Source organism: Athene noctua, chromosome 5, assembly GCF_965140245.1.
Source record: "Athene noctua chromosome 5, bAthNoc1.hap1.1, whole genome shotgun sequence".
NCBI classification, from domain to species: domain Eukaryota; kingdom Metazoa; phylum Chordata; class Aves; order Strigiformes; family Strigidae; genus Athene; species Athene noctua.
In genome coordinates, this window is record NC_134041.1 from 39,867,063 (window position 1) to 39,888,243 (window position 21,181).

Genomic DNA, 21,181 nt, shown 5'->3' on the forward strand with positions numbered 1-21,181 from the left:
CAACATCATGTGCTCAGAGCAGTCCAGTGTGAGACTGCTATGGTGACAGCTACTGTACACAGGCAGGAAAGTAGTGACTTTCAGGAAGTGAGATTTTAGCTATCCATGATAAGGAAATGCTGTGTATGAGTGTCTTTGACAATAAAAAGCTTAAATATAAGGAAATGCTGTCTGGGGCCACTGTACAAAGATATCGTGAAGGTTGCAAACAGTTGAATAATTTTGCTTTTTAAAGAAGGAATAGGCAAAGGCGTAATGAAAAATCTGGAAAAGAAATGTCATCTACTTGCATTAAAAGAAATGGTGATTACGACTCAGTTGTTTAGACAGTTACCATTTTGTTTCACTTTTCTGACAACATTCTGGTCAAAACAAAGTTTCCATTCAAAATTTTTAACAGCAATTATTATCTTAATCTCAAAGTTCCTGCTACACAGCTGTACAGAACAAACCTAAAACATAGGTGTCCAAAAGACTTAATTTCTTACAGTACAGCCAGGCAGCCTGATGAGTCAGACATGAGTTTCCTATTTCGACACATAAGAGATTTTATTTCTCTCAAAAGCCACAGTTATGAACCAAGACATACAACATCCATGGCCTGATTCAACCTATAACCTTTCTGTTTCCCAAAAAGTTTCAGATAACAATCCTTCTTCTGGCTTATTTTGTGACAGATTAGAAGAACAAAATAATTAGTAGTGAAGAGATAGTCAGTTTGATTTTTTGAGAGAATCTGAATTACTGAAAAGGCTATAAATTTTATTCTGTATCTTTTCTGTCCATCAGTCATCTCCTAAACGTCATTTTTCTCAGTCTAGCCAGAAATCTGATGTGTGGAGTCCTCTCCACCCAACACTTTGACTATGCTGTGCTCTCACTCTTCACATACCTATTAGCATTCTCACTCTGTATGTATTGATTGCAGTCTACCCCTCCTCACATTCAAGGCACTCCATATTTCTGCATGTGATCAGGAAAGATACTAGAGAGGGAACTAGTTTGCTTCAGCTCCTTTTCATAAGACTTTCAGTAAAATGCTCAAAATTCTTGTAGCACTACAAACATCAACCATGAATGTCACAGAATGGTTAACGAAGTTTGGCAGCTGCTGATGTTGTTTTGATAGCATGACACAAGTGATTCTTTAGATGATTCAAGCTAGCTTTGCACATTGTGGAAAAAAAACAGCGAAGGAGCACAATGGAGAATGTAAATGTAACTGCAGGAACAGGATTGACTTAGAAGGGAAGGAAGGATGGAAGAGATTTGAGGTGTGGATTCATACTGTATTGTCAGAAACTTCACACCAAAGGGTGGTTGTCTTTGGTTTATCTAAGGTGTATATGCCTATAAAGTTTTCACTGCAAACCAGTGGTTATATTTAAAACAGTGAGACTTTTCTGATGCACTGCAATTAAGATGTTAAAAACTTGGTATTTGATAATAGAAAACTGACCCTACAATAGATAACTCTGGCAAGGAGCTCTCAAGTGATGTCATGCATATGAGCTAAGTCAGGTAGCTGGGATTTGAGGGTTCTTGGGGTAGATGGACTGCTCTGGACAGAAGGGATGGGTTTCTAAAACTTTCTTCTACACATTATGCTCATGTGTAAACTGGCAGAATATTTCTAGAGGAAAGAATACTGGGACCAGAAAAAAAAAAAAAAAAAAAGTCGCTTTCACATTATTAAACATAATAAGCATTTATGCACTTTAGATATCAGCAGCTGAAGTCATGTTTCATTTTGGGGCTATGCATAGCATGTCTTTTTCCAGGCTCAAAGAGAATGCTTTAATTTAAAGCAGGCTGACTGACTCAAGCGGTGTTTTTGTATGTCATCTTGGAGACAGCAGGGAGGGGGAGAAGGTGGAGGGATGGAGGCTGAGGTGGAGAAAGGGAGGGTGGTTGTTCATCTGGTCTTTATTTCCTTTCCCTGCTTCTTAATAGTTCAAGCAAAGGGCCCATTCCAGCTAGAAGCAATGACACTCTTGCTGTGGTATTTCATCTTGGAGAAGGACAGGCTACAGCCTGCTCTGCGTGCTAGTGTCCTGGGAGCCTCCACCACTATGCTGCTTTGGGGTGGGGAGGTGAGAGAGGGTGTGGGCAGTCTTTGAATTGCTTTTGTTACAGTGGGAAGATTTCTAAAGAGGGCCCATGCTTTATCTTTTGTATAAAGAATTTACTAGCTAGAAATCCTTATAACAACTGTATATGTACTTGTCTTACTGTCTGCCATGTGCTTTGTGTTTACTTTTTTAAATGATGTATCAGTGGAGGTGTCACAAGCAGTTAATGGCAAATGACATTTCTGATTACTTCAACCAACCAGGTTGTAGGGAAAACATAAAATCTATAAAAGAGAAAACATCTTTTAGGCAGAGCCTTTAAAAAAGGGGGTCAGGGTCACTGATGACAGGCCTATAGCATTCCTTGTTCAAAACCCTTATCTGAGAATTGTGTAACTCGAGATTCATGCTTACTGCTCACTTTTGTACTAACAAACATTAATTATACTCTCATAACATGAGGGACACTAGTACTGCCCGTACTGCAGATGAAAAATCGAAGCACAGATTGATCAAGTAACTTGTCCACAAACTCACAGAAAGGCTGTAGTCAAGCCAGAAATAAAGCCTAGGCTTGTGGAGGCCCAGTCCAGTGCTTTAACCACAAGACCACATTCTTCTCATAACGTGAACTCTCCTGTTGGATTTTTCTTACTGTACTTATACCTATTCTTAAGCAGTGTGCAGGATATGCCATGAACCATGTCTTGAATCCTTAAGTATTTAGTGGGTAGTTAAAAGAGATCCTGTCCCTTTCAAAGCAGAAGGAAGGAAGAAAGCTGAGTTCTAGAAACATCCTTTCCCGTGAAACTCATCCTTATCATCTTAACAATATTTCCTTTGCTTTCCAAGAGTTGTTCTGAAGAGATACAACCTTTACAAGAGCAAAAGCATTTCTAATTCAGGCTAAAAGAAATCCATCATTATTATGATTCATATACATCTGAAGGGAACAAGAAAAGACTGTCAGTCCAGAGGGTGCAACAAGCAGCATACAGTCAAATCAGAGCAAAACAAGACATTTCCTGAGTGGTACCACTGCTAAAGTTGCATTTCATATTGCATTGTGCAATTGCACCGAATTAAAATATTCTCTGCTTTGCCACCTTCTCCTCCTCCCCACCCCATGTATTTTCAATGTCCCAGTGCAATACCTTCCCCTGCATACCCCCTTGCCCAGCCTGCAGAAGGCAAAGCACTCACCCTTTGGCCACCGTCAGAGCCCAGGACAGAGGCTATTCAGGAAACTGCATAGGAACATCATAAGTTTCTTTAAAATTTCTTTCTTAATTAAGGATATTAAGATATCCATTGTATCAGGTTGACCTTGCTGTGGGCTACAAATTGTTAGGATAGAAGAAAAACAGATAATATTTTTGGGATGATGCAGTTTCATTTGGAAACTAGGCAAAGAAATTAATGTTATTTTTAGACATATGAATGATGTCAAAGATTCTAACTGAAATGAAATCATTATTTATTGTAATTACCTCATTAATATAATCTAAGTCCTACAAACCACGCTGCCTCAGAGGAAGAAGTACCCTAGCATAAAGCAGTAGTCTCTCCTGACACCCCTGGACATCAACAGACTGTGTTTCTAATGAATGAGTAGAAGTAGCAGATTCCCAAGTTGTAGCACTGCTGGGGGTTGTTGTGGCCCAAGGGCAGCCCCCGGCATTTGGCCTTATTGAAACTCCTCCAGTTGGCCTCAGCCCATGGCTCCAGCCTGTCCAGGTCTCTCTGCAGAGCCTCCCTACCCTCGAGCAGATCAACACTCCCACCCAACTTGGTGTCATCTGCAAACTGACTGAGGGTGCACTCGATCCCCTCGTCCAGATCATCAATAAAGATGTTAAACAGGAGTGGCCCCAAAACCCAGCCCTGGGGGACACCACTCGTGACTGGCTGCCAGCTGAATTTAACTCTGTTCACCACAACTCTTTGGGCCCGGCCATCCAGTCAGTTTTTTACCCAGCAAAGCGTGTGCCCATCCAAGCTGCAAGCAGCCAGTTTCACCAGGGGAATGCTGTGGGAAACGGTGTCAAAGGCCTTACTAAAGTCAAGGTAAACAACATCCACAGCCTTTTCCTCATCCAATAAGCAAGTTGCCCTGTCGTAAAAGGAGATCAGGTTTATCAAGCAGGAATAAGGAAAGAAATAATGAAGAAAGGAATACCATCACAGGATCTATTGGAGATCTGCAGCTGCATCTCAGCATCATAATTCAGTCCAAATCTCTTCAGAGACTTTGCATAAGCACATCTCAGAACAGAAATGAAGCAGAGACAACATCCCAGATTTTGAATGGGTCTTCAAAAGCACCTGCCACTCACTTAGATTTGGAATAAAATGACCTCCAGTGATATCTGTCTGTCTTCCTACCTGTTTTGTCTCTGGAAGGGTCCCATGACCTGTGGGGAGACAAGGGGGCTACCAGAGCTACTCCACTGCTTTTTAAAGGACAATATCATCATCTTTAGACCTATCAGCTCATCACTAGAGAAGTGCCCCAGCTGTGCCACATTAGCCATATAAGAAATCTGAAACCCACATGAAGCTATCTGAGGTGGACCAATATGAGTCTTGATCTCAGCTTGGAAGAGGTAATGCTTGATTATAACAAGGATTTGATCCTCACTGCTCCCAAACTCTGATTCCAGCTACTCAAAAGAATGCCAACACATTTAATATAGTGTGCTACCAGAGGGGAAGGGGGAGGGAGAGAGGAGGAGGGTATTGTCATTGTATGTTTTCAAGTAACAGATGAACAGGGACAAGAGAGTCCACACATCAGGAAACTATTAAAATGAATGCATTCCTAGTTTCTTCATAATTAATTCAGCGTGGCCAATTTTGTATCAGAGAAGGGGAAAGAAAGATTTCAACCATTTCCTTTTATCTCAAGCTGTTTGGAAGAATATGATCTTGTAACACTGAAAAGAAGTGCCTTACTGCATCCCAGCAGGCGAGTGTAATTTTAACTCTTCCACATGCATAATTTGATATGCAAATCCTTATTTTCTGTATGACGTACAATACTTAAATTATACAGCAGAGACCCAGGTTCATTTAGGCACTACCCATCCCCACTTTCTAGCCCCACCCCCTTTTTTACTTCAGATTGCATTAAACGATACATTGAAAACAGTTTTCACTACACAATTCCCTAAGATAATTTTTTCTGTAGGCTCGCTTCATTGTGTGAGTTAATATTTGGTTCATATTTTGATGGTTATCTTCACATGTATAACAACCAGAAACCTATTCTTTCTCTGTCCTTGAAATTTTAGGTTCTGGGTTAGGCTGAGTTATGCAATGTTTTCAAAAGAAGATTCATTAGGCAGCTATTTATATGCTCAAGTAATTCTGTTGTTTTCAAGGTCCTATAAGAACTAATGTATTAAAGCTGTGAGTGGTCGCAAGTATAGACAGTCCGTTTGGGAGCTCTTTCACAGTCATTCAACAAGTAAAGGGTAGCATGCACAGGTAAAATAAGTCCTTGAAGTACAGGTAATCGGAACAATTATCTGCAGCTTTCCTTAACAGAAGATTCAGGTAGGTTTATTTGAACTCTGTGGCTCTGAAAATCTACTAAACACATTAAACACTTGTTCACTACCTGTTGCTCTGTATATATATAACTGAATATATAATCATACTGTTTGAAATTCTAAAACCTGGAAAATTCACATGAACATTCAGAAAAAAAAATAAATCTGAGGTTAGTTAGAACTGTGAATGCAAGGGGAATTTCACTTTCTGTTAAGACTCCACTAAGAAGCTTCATCTAGAGAGAACATGTTTCTGTGCAATATGCTATGCACCCAAATTGTCTTCTATGAAAAGGATTGACTGAAAGTTTTCTGTTATATTCTTGGTATGTTATAATAGTGCTTAGTTGGCTCAGATGAAGTTCAAGGTTTCATCACGCTACACAAGCTACATCACCATACATAGCCTGAAGTGGTTATACGATGCCACAAGAACCACATAAATGGCAGGCAAAGCAAAAGGACCTCTACTCACTACAGATGAAGAGCTGAGGTATAGTCTGATTACATGACCTGACTGAGATCAGACAGAAAATCTGTTAGGGCCACATACTCAATCCAGCTGTTAAAAGTGCAACACCAGTCCTGTCACCACTTTACTGTTCTTCCCAAATAATTTTCTGTTACACTGCTTGCTTGTGTCAATACCTCCAAGTCTTTTTTTTTTTTTATTAAGATAGAAGCCTATGAAAACAGCGTACTATTTTTTAATTAATACAGTAGTTTTCTCAGACTGTATGGTACTAAGCTTTTACATGTTTTCTCTCTATACTAGCTGTGGAGTGATGACTAGGATTTGCAAAGAAGGAAACCTACAGTATCAACTTCTCAGAGCATTCAGTGTTAAGTAATTGACACATCAGATAGTAACTAGTATTTGGCAATTTTGCAAATATGATGCTTCAAACTGACTTAGCACAAAAAGTAGTATTATATATCTTTGGCTCAAGAAGGGTTCTAATGATAAGCTCAACTAACCTTTTGTAGTTAGAAAACAAAGAAAAGCCTTTGTTCCAAAAAGCGTGGCTAGGATTCTGAAAAATCTGCAAAACCAGATTTTGGGTTAAATGTTAGAATGTTTGCCAAGCTGACTTCTTGGATTTCTAGACTTTGATCAACATATCCATGACAACCATGCCTATTGCTTTAATCATCATCAGAAACCATGTGCGCGTTATTAGTAACAAATACTGCCAAATCTTGGTTTACCATTGTGGAAAGGAGATCAAAATTACAGTTAACATACAATATGTTGACAACACTGATTTTTCAAAGCAACCAATATTCATATATTAAAATGACAAACGGAAAATTGGTCTTCTGCCATTTCAAAATTTACCTATAAAAGTTCACTGACACAGCTTCATCAATATACTTTTAAATGTTTCCCAGAGAGTAAGGCTTGGGAATTAAAATGTTTGTAACAGCAGAAATGGGGTATTTGTTCAAGCAAAATAAAAAGACTAGCTTTACTTTGGATTGCATGCTACACAAACTTTCATGTCTTCTTTAATGGCTCCTGGAGAACTGCATTGCATTCTGAACACCACACTGCTAGAAAGACACTGACTGCATGGCCAAGAAAGTAGAGGACTATATTTATGCTCAGTAGAGGTACAAAATAAGGAGGTGATAGATGAAAGCCAACAGCCAACCCCTTTCACTAAGGGCAAACTGTGCCTGACAAATCTGGTAGCCTTCTACAATGGGGTTACAGTGCTGGTGGATAAGGGAAGAGAAACTGATGCCATCCACCTGGACTCGTGCAGAGCATTTGACACTGTCCCACACAACATCCTTGCCTCTAAATTGGAGACATGGATTTGATGGATGGACCACTCAGTGGATAAGGAATTGGCTGGATGGTCACACTCAAAGGATTGCGATCAGCGGCTCAACGTCCAATGGAGAGCAGCGACGAGTGGCGTTCCATAGGGGTTGGTGTTGGACCAGTGCTATTTAATGTCTTTGTTGTTGACATGGACAGTGGGATCAAGTGCACCCTCAGCAAGTTCACTGATGACACCAAGTTGTGTGGCACAGTCAACACACTGGAGGGAAGGGATGCCTTCCACAGAGACATGGACAGGCTTGAGAGGTGGGCCCCTGCAAACCTCATGAAGTTCAACAAGGCCAAGTGCAAGGTCCTACACATAGGTTGAGGCAATCCCAAGCACAAATACAGGCTGGGCAAGAAGTGGATCAAGAGCAGCCCTGCAGAGAAAGGATGGAGGGTAGTAGTGGATGGAAAATTGACTGTGAGCCAGCAATGTGCGCTTGCAGCTCAGAAACCCAACCAGATCTCCCAGGCTGCATCAAGAGAAGTGTGGCCAGCAGGTTGAGGGAGGGGATTCTTCCCCTCTACTTTGTTCTCATAAGAAACCACTTGCAGTACTACATCCAGCTCTGGAGCCCCCAACACAAGCAGGACATGAACCTGCTCAAGCAGGCCCAGAGGAGGCCATGAAGATGATCAGGGGCCTGAAGCACCTCCTTTATGAGGACAGGCTGAGAGAGTTGAGGTTGTTCAGCCTGGAGAAGTGAAGGCTTCAGGGAGACCTTGTAGCAGTCTTCCAGTACTTAAAGGGGGCTACAGGAAAGATGGGGAGTGACTCTGTATCAGGGAGTGTAGGGATAGGGTGCGGCGTAATGATTTTCAACTGAAAGAGGGCAGATTTCAATTGGCTATAAAGAAGAAATTCTTTACTGTGAGGGTGGTGAGACACTGGCACAGGTTGCCCAGAGCGGTTGTGGCTGCCCCCTCCCTGGCAGTGTTCAAGGCCAAGGTGGACAGGTCTTTGAGCAACCTGGTCCAGTGGAAGGTGTCCCTGCCCATGGCAGGGGGTTGGAACTAGGTGATCTTTAAGGTCCCTTCCAACCCAACCCATTCTATGATTCTATGCTAGAAGACATTTCTTAAACATAGAACCTCTATATCTATGTATTCTGTTGATACTCAGATTTAAATTAATACAAAAGGCATGAAGAAAGAAGAAAAGTTGACCGAAGGATTTGCTTTTTGTGCCATTTGGCATAACCATGCAAGTGTGTCATTCTCTACACAGCCTACACATTGCTGAGAAAGCTCAGAGGACTTCAGTGTATTTCCCAACACTCTAGAACTTGCTCCAGAGTCAGGACTTGAATGCCAGAACATCTAGTACACCAAATCAGTTCTAATACTTTCTTTTTCCTTTTCTAATTTAACATTTTGGGTATACTTTATCATCCTCATTTCACCTTTCTCAAAGCAATGCATGTACAGTAGTCCAAAATAAGAATGCTAGGGTTTTTAAATGCCATCTCCTAGTTGTGCTGACTTACAGTTGAGAGTGTTGGAGTACCCACATTTCAAAATACAACTCTGGCCCTCCCACTCCCACAAACCACTTGGAAGCCAGTCAGTACATCAAGCTGTTGTTTGCTATTATTGCTTTTCTGCTTTATTTGATGAAGCATCCTTATAAGCAGACCCTTACAGGATTCTAGGAAGGATATTTACCTACCAGTATAATTCTGGCTTCATCTTCCCTGCCCTGTATGCCTTTTAGCTGTGGAATACAAACTCAGGGGAAGATGAGTGTAAGAAGAGTGTTAAGTAACTTGTGCCTGTGCATTTCACTTTGAGGAAACTTTCTACCCCTTGTTTATAATGAATCTAGTTTTAAGAAGGGCATGTGGAGGGGAGTTTGTTTGGGTTTTGCTGACTCTGCAGACTGATTCTTTAAGAGAATTCTCTAGGGAAAGCAAGGAGTCCTTTATTATGTCTGTCACTGCCAAGTGATTTGGCACATTCCTCCATGAGATGCACCATCCAATAGGTTGAGAGAGAGCTTGTCTGGCCAGTTACCAGCAGAAAAGCTCAGCTTAAACACTTTTAAAATCTTACTATGGACAATTTGTGGGTTTGGCTGAAGAAAGGAAGAGAATGAAAAATAGAGGCAGCTGGGTGTCAAGGAAGGATGGAATATCCATGTCATTTTCATTGGTGTGCCACACAAAAATATACTGGCTTTGTACATACGTTGGATCTAGCTAAGGCAAACAAGTGCACTGGATAGGTAAACCTGCAGAGATTATTTCATTTGTCTTAGTGTTTGTCTGAAAGACCAAGGTGATGTATCTCCATCTCGTGAATCAGAGGGCAAGGTCATTTCATTTGACTAACAGACAGAGGGCCCAGGAAGGGCTTTTGCAGAATCCTTGCTGCTTCCCGAATTCAGGGCTAGAAGGAGTCCCCTTCAGCCTCAGCACTAACACCACCAGTCCAAGACTGACTTCAGTTTGTTCCTGAGGGCCATGAGGAGGGAAGGGACTCTGGGCTGCCACAGCTCCCACCCCAGGGTTACCTCAGGGAAGGAAGGCTCTCCCTTCTGCAAATCCTCTGCTGATTTCCAAAGTCAAATCAGCACAAAGAATCTGTTGCATAGGCCTAGATCTGGACATTGAGACATATTTCAAGTAATGGCTAGTTTCTAGCCCTTCTAGCAAAACCTCTTTGGTTTTGATCATCCCGAAAGGCCTATCTGTCCTGGCTGCATTAAATAATCTTTAAAATGTCTGAATGAAGCTGTTGGAGAGCAGTACTGTCACATAGCAGGAGAAATGCTGGGAGGTTTGATTTTACAGAGTAAGTCTGTCAAATCAGCATTTAAAGCATATAATTGTCAACTCCCCAGACACAAAGAATGCTGAAAATGTAAAAACCTTGTTCACATTACAGTTTGTAACCTAGTTTGACTATTATTTCAAACATGGTAAGATGGAAGTTCCACCAAGCTTTTGCAGCCAAGGGTAGAAACCAGGCCAAAGACTACCTGGGCCTAAAGGCAACAGGACAATATATGTTAACATGGTAACAACAAAATATTTTGCCACTCTGAATAGGGGCATAACTTTGCCAGGTGTCATGGTTTAACCCCAGCCAGCAACTAAGCACCACCCAGCTGCTTGCTCACTACCCCCTCCCAGTGTAATGGGGGAGAGAGAATCAGAAGGGTAAGTGACATAACTTGTGGGTTGACATAAAGACAGTTTAATAGGGAAAGCAAAAGCCATGCACACAAGCAAAGCAAAACAAGGAATTAATTCACCACTTCCCATCTGCAGGAAGGCGTTCAGCCATCTCCAGGAAAGCCAGGCTCCATCACACATAACAGTGACTTGGGAAGACAAACATCATTAACTCTGAATGTTCCCTTCTTTCTTCTTCCCCCAGCTTTATCTGCTGAGCATGATGCTGTATGGTCTGGGAGATCCCTGTGCTCAGCTGGGGTCAGCTGTCCTGGCTGTGTCCCCTCCCAGCTTCCCGTGTACCCCCAGCCTCCTCGCTGGTGGAGTGGGGTGAGAGGCAGGAAAGGTCTCAACTCTGTGTAAGTTCTGCTCAGCAATAATGAAAATATCTCTGTCTTACCAGCACTGTTTTCAGCACAAATCCAAAACACAGCCCCATACTAGCTACTAGGAAGAGAATTAACTCTATCCCAGCCAAAACCAGCACACCAGGTTAACTCAGAACATAAATAAATCCTCACCTGCAGAAGGAGTAAGAAAAGATAATGCTCAGTGAGGGAATTGCATGACCTAAACACCAACCAAAGTTTATTATTAAACACCATTCAAATCCATCCAGGTTGGGGAGGAATTAGGAGGTTAATGGTTTAAGCAAGGTGAATCCCTCATTTTGTAAAATAAGTCTTTAGGTTAATACCAAAAGGCAAAATATGTCTTCTTGCTCTTTTTGGCAATTAGTTAAGAATAACCCTTGGTGAAAACAGTTCTTGCCCTCCAGCTGGACTAGCACTGAGACTCTGTCATAGGCAGGGCTGGCTGCTTCTGTGCCAAAGAGCAGGCTGTTTCTTGGAAATGTTTATGCAATTCAACTGTGCTGCTGCTGAAGCCACAGACACAAAAAACCAAACCAAACCAACAACCAAAAACAAAGAAAAAAAGAAACAGCCAACCTCAGACCTCTCAGGCCATTAGTGTATCTCACTCAGGTTTTGCCTTCCACCAAACACTGTCAAATTTATGTTTTATTTGGACCTGAAGGGGGGAGGGAGTTGGAAAGTTGCCTTTGTTGCTGTCAGTGCTTGCTAACGATGTTTCTCACTGCAGAAAATGAGCTTGACTGTTTGAGAATCCAAATTCCCTGTGGGGCACAGTTTGGGAAACTGAAGATATGGTAGGGAAAATAATATCTTCAAGGCAAAGTATAAACATCCATAAAGCAGAATAGCAAAACACCTACAGAGGATGTTGTAGCTTTGCCAGTAAACTAAAGTCACAGACTGGGGAGGGAAACTATAACAGCTGAAAAGGTAAAATAAAAATAAATCGGTTTAGCAATTAAAACAGGAAATTACCACCAGAGTCGGGGCTCCTATGTTCTTTTCCTGGTTATGCTTCCGATTTACTGAGCAAGTTAGAGAAGCCAAATTTTAAAAGTAATTTGGAAAGCCTCCATTTCTGATGCCCAGCTGTACACACTGAGGACTGCACCAACTAGCATCTTCAGTGCTCCCCCCTGTGCATTTGGGAGGGCAGAGCATTTCAGGGTACTGGCATCTCAGAAGTCAGCTACCTGACCTGGAGAAACCTACAGTTACCAGCCCGCTCAAAGAGGCCATCTCTGAAAGTTTCCCGTCTGTGAATTGTGGCTAGCGCAACATATTGCTGTGGGAGTCTGATGTTGAAATGCTCCTTATGGCTGGCATAACATATTGCAGTGGGAGTGTTATGTTTAAATACTGTTTGCAAACATTTACAAGACTTCTCAGACTCACTGTGTCTCCAAAGTCAGTGCTGTTGCTTTTGGAAATAATACACTCAGTGACCTGCACATTTTCTGAAAGGACTGCTTCTTAGTAGAGGTAATGAAGCTGCATTTCCAGGTCTGACTGCAGGAAGAGTTTAAGTAGCGTGTGACTGAAACTGAGAATCAGAAATAACTCGTCTTCTGTTCAATAACATAGCCCCAATTGAAACTACAATAAAGCAATCCGTGACACCTCAGGAGGAGGGGAAATATCTCTCAGTCATGGGAGCTCCCTGTACACAGGGTTCCTATTCAATTCCATGAAAAATTCTAAATGGAGAGCATGTGGCTCCTTACACTGACTTGAGTTGTGCCATAAATTCCTCAGAGACAGAGCCAAATTAAGTGTCCAGAATAAGGATGTCTCCATAAATTGACACCTTCCTGCCCTACGTTCAGTTACAAACTCTCATCCTTATCAAGGGACCATGGATCAGAGGATTATGCTCTGGGTGCTTGCCAGCACTCATTTAGTCATGGAACTCCAAGTGTTTCTCATTATACCAGTGAACTTTTTTTTTTTCTTCTGTGCAATACTTGTATAAATGCACATGTCCTAGTGTCAGCTTCATCTTTGCTATAAGCCAGAATATTTACAGTGGCTTATCAGATTGAGCATCATAAAGCAAATTATTATAGATGTTTGCCTTTTTGTAACAGAAGTGGCTACTGCATCTGATCTTTCCAAGAATATTGTTGTGCTGAGGGATAAGCATGAAAAATAGAGAATGTTGTTTACTGACACTACAGAAGGAAAAAAAAAAAAAAAGAGGACAGAGTAGGTTTGGGGTTCCCCTGCTTCTCTTCCACCCACCAGCGTGCAGGGGGGGAATGCAATCAGAGTTTATTTCCCTCTTGCTCCCACATGCAACCCTGGAGGTAACACAGTGTACACCATCTCTATCAGCCACAGCAGCTCAAGTCTCAGAGCTGCTGCCAATCTCAAGTCTTTTGCCAACCACCTGCTTTTTCACCCATGTTTTCACATAGGAAGCAATTTGGACCTACATGCTAAGAAATCATACAAGCTCCTGAAACAAAACCAAACCCTTTTCTGGCATGTTGGGTCATTTAACTTTTGTAAACTTCACCTGTAAACCTATTAAAAAAAACCCAAAAGCTTCAGAGGCATGATGTATAAATAAATGACAAAGAAGCCTTTGATAGGTGATCATATCATTCTGCCACTATTCCGGTGAAGCATCTCCCTCTAGGCAACAATAAAACAAAATACAGTAAATACACGGGCAGTATTTCAACACCTGCTAGAGACTGGGAAAATGGCTTCATTTTTACAGCTATCTTCAGGACAGCTGTATGCAATATTCTCATCTTCACCTTAACGTATTATGTACCTTACTATATTTTTGTTAAGTACAACACACAGTTTTAGTGAGTGTATTTAAAAAAATAAAATCAGTATTTGCACAAGGTCATTGTCTACTCTACTACCTTCCCTAGACAAAAAGTCTTTCTTTAGGGGACATCTAACATTTAGACATAACAACAGTCCATTTAAGAATACCTTCCTATTTCCTTCGAAATGTAGAAATAACAGAAAGTGTTTACAAAGAGCAAGAAACCAAATGAAGTTCATGAAATGAATGATTTTCACTAATCAAAGCCATCTTTTCTTCATACTCAATCCCAGTCTGTGCACTCCCATGTAATAACATGTATCCACATAGTAATGAATTGCAATTATTTCATCATTTAGAGGCTGTGCAAAGCTGAATTATAAAAAGTTTTTTTAATTATAGGTTCTAGTGGGGAAAAGACAAGGATCTAGTTAAGAAATGTAGTCCTTTACTAGTGAGCTACTTCTCCAGATGCTACATATAATACTAGCAATATGTACTCAATAGAGATGATGTTATCATAATGAAATGGATATTAAAACTATTAATTGCAAAAAGCACATGGACATATTTCTAAATACTGTGTTCCCTGTCATTTACAAGTGTTACAAGTCTTCTTTAACTTTGGAATACTTCTTACAGAAGCAACTCTCAGAACTGTTAAACTCTAGCTTCGACACGTGAACTCTCCACTAAGGGGATATGACCTTCATGTCAGCCTTCAGTATCTTTTGCCCAAAGTTTTCGAATTAAATAAAACACCTTACTTTTCTACTACTCCCACACACCCCTTTTTGGTCATTCATTGCTACTTCCCTTTGTTTTGTAGGCTCGTCCAAAAGGAGAAGGCCTGACTCCATACCAGGGCAAGAAACGCTGCTTCGGTGAATATAAGTGCCCCAAATGCAAGAGAAAATGGATGAGTGGAAACTCCTGGGCCAACATGGGACAAGAATGTATCAAGTGCCACATTAATGTTTATCCTCACAAACAGGTAGGAGAAGTGCAGACCTACTGGCATACAGGCTTGCTTTTGACTTTGTGAAGTGTTGGTAAGACTTAAAAAGGACTTGATATGGACCACAAAACACCACAAAAAATTGTTTACCAGATCGAGTTCTCAGTCCTGAAAATCTGCACTGGTGTCATCAGACTTGCAAAATTTGAATGTTTTATCTTTCAGTAAAAATACCTTCAAAGCAAAATCTTTACCTGACTTTATTATAGAAACATGCTGTGAGATATTATAATCTGAGATGGAGTAAATCAAGTGCAGCACTAGCAATGGGCCTCCTAGTTCTTCTGATTCTCTTCAAATTTACACTGATTTAATGTTTTAATCCACTGATGTCAGTGGAGTTATTTCCCATGTATACTACTTTTTTCACCTGTTGAAATAAGATTGGATTTGGTTAAGGGGCTATGTCTGTTTATAAAGGTTAGTGATAAAAGAGGACAATATTAAGATGACTCCTGCCTACAGAATTCCTTGGTTAATGACAGTAAAGCAAGACAGCCTGGTTAAAGAGAGGTTTCTTGGTTTCCATAATACCAAGTGATGCCCAAGCAAAGAACTCCAAGAGAAAGCCTTTTGTTAAGATGAAAGGGTCAAATCTAAGAAGCAGCTTTGCTAGGAAAGCTGTATCTGTCATTTTGTCAGGCACAGCTCACACAGTATACACAGCCTTCTTTCCTGCTCCCTGAGGACTGCAGTTGCCTTTAACCCTTGAAGTAATTTCCTTCATTTCCAGCTCACAATGGGAAAACTGACTGTCAGTTCCTGCTTGTGTCACATTAGAACTAGTCACAAGCAGTCAGCCAGTTCAACAGTCTTTAGTGGGAGACAGATAGTCCAACTGCGTGAGCTCATACTATTTGCTTCTCTGACAAACAAGGCTGCAGACTGGCTGTCAAAGCTGAATTTTCATGCAGAAAATCCATGAAAAATCTGTCCATCATGGAAAAATTTTAAGGCGGACTTCATAACATTGCAGAAAATTTTTGTGGCTTGAAAAGGTGCGAATTATTTTAAAAGAGTCTGGGAGGTGTGATTTGCCTCAGGTGTAATTCATCCTAGCTGAATCTCAGTAATAAATAGAACTCTGCATGGGTCAAGTTACCTGCTACCCAGAGAGACTGCTCAAACCATAGACAGATCATTTGGATGTACTTGTAGTAGGTGCAAAGGAAATTCCGTTAGGAGCCTTAGGTGTCTCATTAGTTACCTAAGCGCTTGCAAAATTCCTGTAAAAAGCTCTTTCCATGGGCTAATAAGGAACATACCATTTCATGAGATCTTGAAGGGAAGAGTATCAAGAAAAAAAAAAAATCCTGAAGAAGGATACTGTGACTTTATTATGATGAAAAGACAGAGGAATACTGAAATTCATTGCAACAAGCAGGAAGAGGAGATAACAAATAAGTTTATTAAGCTTTATCCCATACAGGAATATCAAATCAACTGTCTTTTCTCCTCTTGTACATATGTTCATATTCATCTAATTGTAAAGGCAAGACTTGGCTCAGTCTCTACAGCAACACTGCATTCCAGTATGCAGACAAAATACTGATTTAGAATTGCTAATACCTTGAAGCAGTATGAATTACAGTTAAAACATAATGTTTGAAGTCTGCCACGCTTGTGGCAGAAGCCTTGTTTTAAACTTGACATACTTCACTACATGATGATCCCTTCTTTCTATCATGGGAATTTTTCTACTTTACAAGAAACTTTTATAATTCCCTGTCTGAGCCAGTGATTATCTTTGTCTCTGTTGACCAGTTGAGATAATGTGATCCATTCCCCTTTTTCTGGGCCAATGGCACTCTGATTCCAAACCTGAGAACAAGAGCTCATATTTAGAAACTACAGTCTAATTTCCCTGAGAAAACTGTGGCTAGAAACTATACTACAAGTGAGAAGAAGTGAGGACCTCTTTTTTTGTGGAATCATATATATGTAAGGAAGGTGGAGCAGTTTTCTTATGAGACAACTCTCAAAGCTTCCAAGGTCTCTGGTTCCTTGCCTCTGTTTAGATAGCTAGTGTAGACAACTGCACCAAAATCCAGGCAGAGCAATGAAGTGATTTTTCACATGCATGGAAGTACAGTCTTGAGGGTGAGAGAAACTACAAGACTGTTGATTTATAACACAAGTTTATAAATATTTACCTTGTTCTTCTAAATTCTTTACATTATTTATGTTACTGTTCAACAGGTCATGAGAAATCGCTCAAGAGGTATCCCATCCACACTGTTCAAGAGGCATTATATAGACTTGGGAATATGTACATTTTGTAGTAAAGAATGTTTACAAATAGTCCTCTCGGGCAGAGTTGCCTCTTGTAGCCAGGCTAGAGGAGTCTCATCTTCATACTAGTACTGAAGTCAGAAACAGACTGTGGAAGGGTTGCAGTCTACAGTGCTTCCGTAAGATATGCTTGCCTCGGAGCCATATACATGCTGTTTTCTGGGGAATAATCACAGCATGTGCAGTGCAGGTTTCCACAGCTGACCTCCATCACTATTGTTTCTATGCCATCCCCTAAGGACACCATAACTCAGGATGTGGAAGAGCTTTGCTCTTATCTATCCATGTGTTCATGTCTCACCAGTAGGTATGGCAGCTATTTGAGTTCTTCAAGACAAGAGTGCACTTCAGTTAGGCTTCCAGATATAAATAACTTGCAGCCAGCCACTAGTGCTCTTTCCCAAGATTTGAATTTACAACCTTGAGTTGAAAGATTTTACATCCTATTGTTGCTGCCTCACCTCCATCTGCTTCTGTTTCTCAGTGTTACTATCCTCATTCTTTCTAGTCTTTTTCGTTCGTCCAAAGGTGCCCTGTGCTGCTTCTGAATAAACATACCAGCAATAGCCAGACAGTAAAGAAAACAGCATCAGTTCACGCACAGAGCCAGAAGCAAAGGAGAGCTAACAGGCTGCATGAGGTCAGCACTACTTCTTGACAGAGCCTAGTGTTTGCTAACCCATATATGTTTTTTGTCCAAGCATACAGCTCCACGCCAGACTCTCCCTAAACATTTATCTGTGTTATTTTGCACAATTTTGGAAAATATGCTCTACCTGGTCACCAGTACTCTTACACTAATGACTATATTTTGTAAAAGCATAATGAAAGATATTTAATTAATTAATTTCTAGTTTGAGAGTTAAAGCATAAAAAAAAAGTCTTATTGTGAACATAAGATTGTTTTAGTGGGGTGTTTGGGGTTTTTTTTTTTAATTAGCACTGCTATACCACCTTAACTTTTCTGTACATATTTCCTCTTTGTTCTTTAGACTTTGATTACTTTGTTGGCACCTACCATAGGAGAGTCCTCATTCATGTCTGAGTTCTTATGCACTTTTCTAGAATTTTTTAGCAGTCACTTCCCCCCAGCAGTACATTAGTGGATGTCCTCAGCTAATTATGTGCTCCTATCACCTTTATTATATGGGATCAGAGTATTTTCACTCTTATCTGAATCTTCCATTAGACAGTTTTTCCAGCTTAACTCATCTAAGAAAAAACGCTGCCTCTCCCTAGAAGCTATCTTTCTTTTGTGCCATTTTGACTCAATTCAAGAAAAATAAATCAATGTTGCTGGTTTATAGTGTCTATTGTTTCACTGCAAAGTCACCACACTATTTGATGTGATCGTGGCACAAGTAAACCATTAATGTTTGGGTTTTTTTCCCCCCAGTTTAACAAAACCCACATGAACTGGCCAGACAGAAGAAGTCTGACTTCCATTCAAGCTCAGACAGTATTTACCTCTAGTGAAATAAATCAATTCTACTTCCAAACTATCTTGTCAATATTTCTCCTCTGCAATATGTTGGAATTCATCATCTGCTTTTCTTACTCCTTGCCCTACTATTTGGTAAACATATCATTGTGACCTAACAGATAAAATGGTATCCTGAACATTATTTTTAAAAATTAATAGCCATTTTATCAGCAGGTGAAAATGACTGTTGGTTCCTCAACATTAACTATCCTTACATCAAGTTACAAGAGACTCCAAAACTACAAAAATTACTTAACTGCAAACAACTCAGACCATGTCTAAAACCAGCCAGGTACCACATTTCCCTGGTGAGGGCACATTATAAAAAATCTCCATTCACAATAGTATATGCAGCATGAAAACTCATACCAGGCCAGATCAACCTCCCCTGTTCCACATCTGATCCTGGGCAGTAGAGGATACTTACAGGAAGGTGTGGATATAAACAAGACACAGCAACCACCTCTAAGGATACTTTCCTATCCTCTGGTATGGCCAAGTGAATATCTCTGCATTCCCCCAGTTTCTAACCAAATAGATCAGCCCGTGTAGAGTCTATTCAACAGCTGAAATATAACCACATGGGCCAGAAAGCCTTGTTACATTACCCTGAATATTGGAGATTAGGATACTTTTGTCGAATTTAGGAGAGAAACAATTGAAATCCCTATTTAGGTATTCCTTGATATTCACTGCAGTGAATTAGGAGTTTGTTCTCAATTGCCAGGCTTTCCCTTTTCTCCAGTCCTCATCTCCACCTCTGTATTTCATCTTCCCCAGCTACTTTCCTCAATCTATGGACTTTACGGTCCTGTAGGTCTTGTCTACATTGTCTCACAAGGGATGGTTCGTGCCTGAGTACTCCCATGTGACTGGCTCAGGCAATACTATCAGAGTAAAGAAGATAATAATCTCCACTCTAGATAGCTCTGGAGTAGCCATGCAAGAACATGTGCTGGGTCTGTGAATGGCTTGTACATCTCAAATCTTGATTTCTATGCATACCTTTTGTTAGTGGGTCCCTGGAGAGGAGAGCAGCCACACTTCCTGCCACCTGCTCTTTGTTCCTGGAGGTTTGTTTCACTCCAGGAAACTATCCTATGCCAGTTCCCCACAAAGAATGTCTCAGTTCAGCCCTGTGCTTTTACTCCACATACCCTATCTGTGAGAATGAACTTTTAATCTCTGTGAGGCAGGAAAAGTCTTCTCAGCAATTTTACAGCTGTGCTCTATAAATACAGCTCTAAATCTCTGTGTTTAAGAGAGATGGTGGAACATGTATTACAAGAAACAACACAAGAGTCTGATAGCAAGGCTGCTGCCATTCATTCCCCAATTCATCCACGGAGCAGGGAATCAGGTGGCTCTTTCACCTGAGCTGCAAAACTGTTCCTCATCCCAAGGAAGCTCTGCATGCATTTCTGTTGTCATGACTAAATTGTGCCAATTGTGTCCCTCCTTTTGCATCCACCATGTCCCTCAAGTGGTGAACCTCCCTGTGGAAGTGCTTACAGGAATTCACAGGACATGGGACAAAAATTGGAGCCCCATTAAGCTCAAGCTTTATTGAGGAGTAGGAGACCAAGGAACTACTCTGACAAAGATGCTCTGTGGCTATTCCAAAAGTAGTTTCCTGAGTAGTTATTTTAGCTACTCTAAACATAAGCAGACATCTCAGATGGGACTTAAACCTACCTCTTATTCTTCCAAGGAATTTGGATTCTGTAGTTGTTTATGCTCCTTCTTACCCTGATCCAGCAATAGAGCCAGTCCTTACAGCCCAGATGCCAAGCTTTGAATTCTCATTTTCTTCCCCTGTCCGCTATAGCGGCAACATCTGCACCTGTGGTTGCTTCCTGGCTGGCCTCTTATCAAGGCTTCTTCTCTGACTTTGTGGCTAACTCCAGTGCTGTTTGTGATGACAGCTGGTGCACTGGTGCAGAACCAGCCATCTGGTGACCGACTTCTCCTCTTGGATGCAGTTTTCTTCCAGCTGTCAGGAATTTACTGTTGGACTGGAAATAATTTGGTATGTAAATATTCTTCATGATATCCAAGCTATTACTTCCATGGGCAATGCAGTGGTCCCATCACAATTCCCATACCTGGGTGCATCCACAGCCACCTCTCTTCTCTCACTATGGGGAGGGATTGCTCTGATCACTCAAGCCTTTTCTACAGTTTCAGGCCTACAAGTATGATCTTTTGACTCTTTAGATTTAACAAACCCGCCCCAGCATTCCCATACTTGTGTACTACAGCAGTGGGAATACATATCACCCCAGACTATACTTCTCTCAACTCTAAAAAGCGATTTTTCACCATTTAATTCATGCAGTTATCATTCATTTCTAGCTAGCCTTGTCCCAGAGGCATGCTGCTGACAGAGGCTGCCTGCTCTCTCTAAGCATCATGCCTCTGATATGTAGCCTTCTTTATCACTGCCTCTCAGATCCACAGTGACAACTGAAGGCCTCATTAATGTCCCTGTTCCCCCCAGACAGAGAGAAAAGCAGAGGGTCTACTGCTCAAGAACGCACATTGCATTTGATGCTTTTTCTACAGTGCATATTTTTTTATTGGACTA

At 40.9% G+C, this 21,181-nt stretch overlaps 1 protein-coding gene across 3 annotated transcripts in view; it reads left to right on the top strand.

The window, feature by feature from the left end:
* The window catches only part of ZCCHC24 (zinc finger CCHC-type containing 24), a 138,963-nt gene that overhangs the window by 96,004 nt on the left and 21,778 nt on the right, over positions 1-21,181 (top strand). For all 3 annotated transcript variants that reach the window (XR_012633712.1, XM_074907126.1, XM_074907125.1), the window contains exon 3: positions 14,631-14,795. Coding sequence is in view for 2 of the 3 variants with exons in the window: in XM_074907126.1 (XP_074763227.1) it covers positions 14,631-14,795 (165 nt within the window). In the remaining variant the exon portion in view is untranslated. The remainder of the gene's footprint in view (positions 1-14,630; positions 14,796-21,181) is intronic.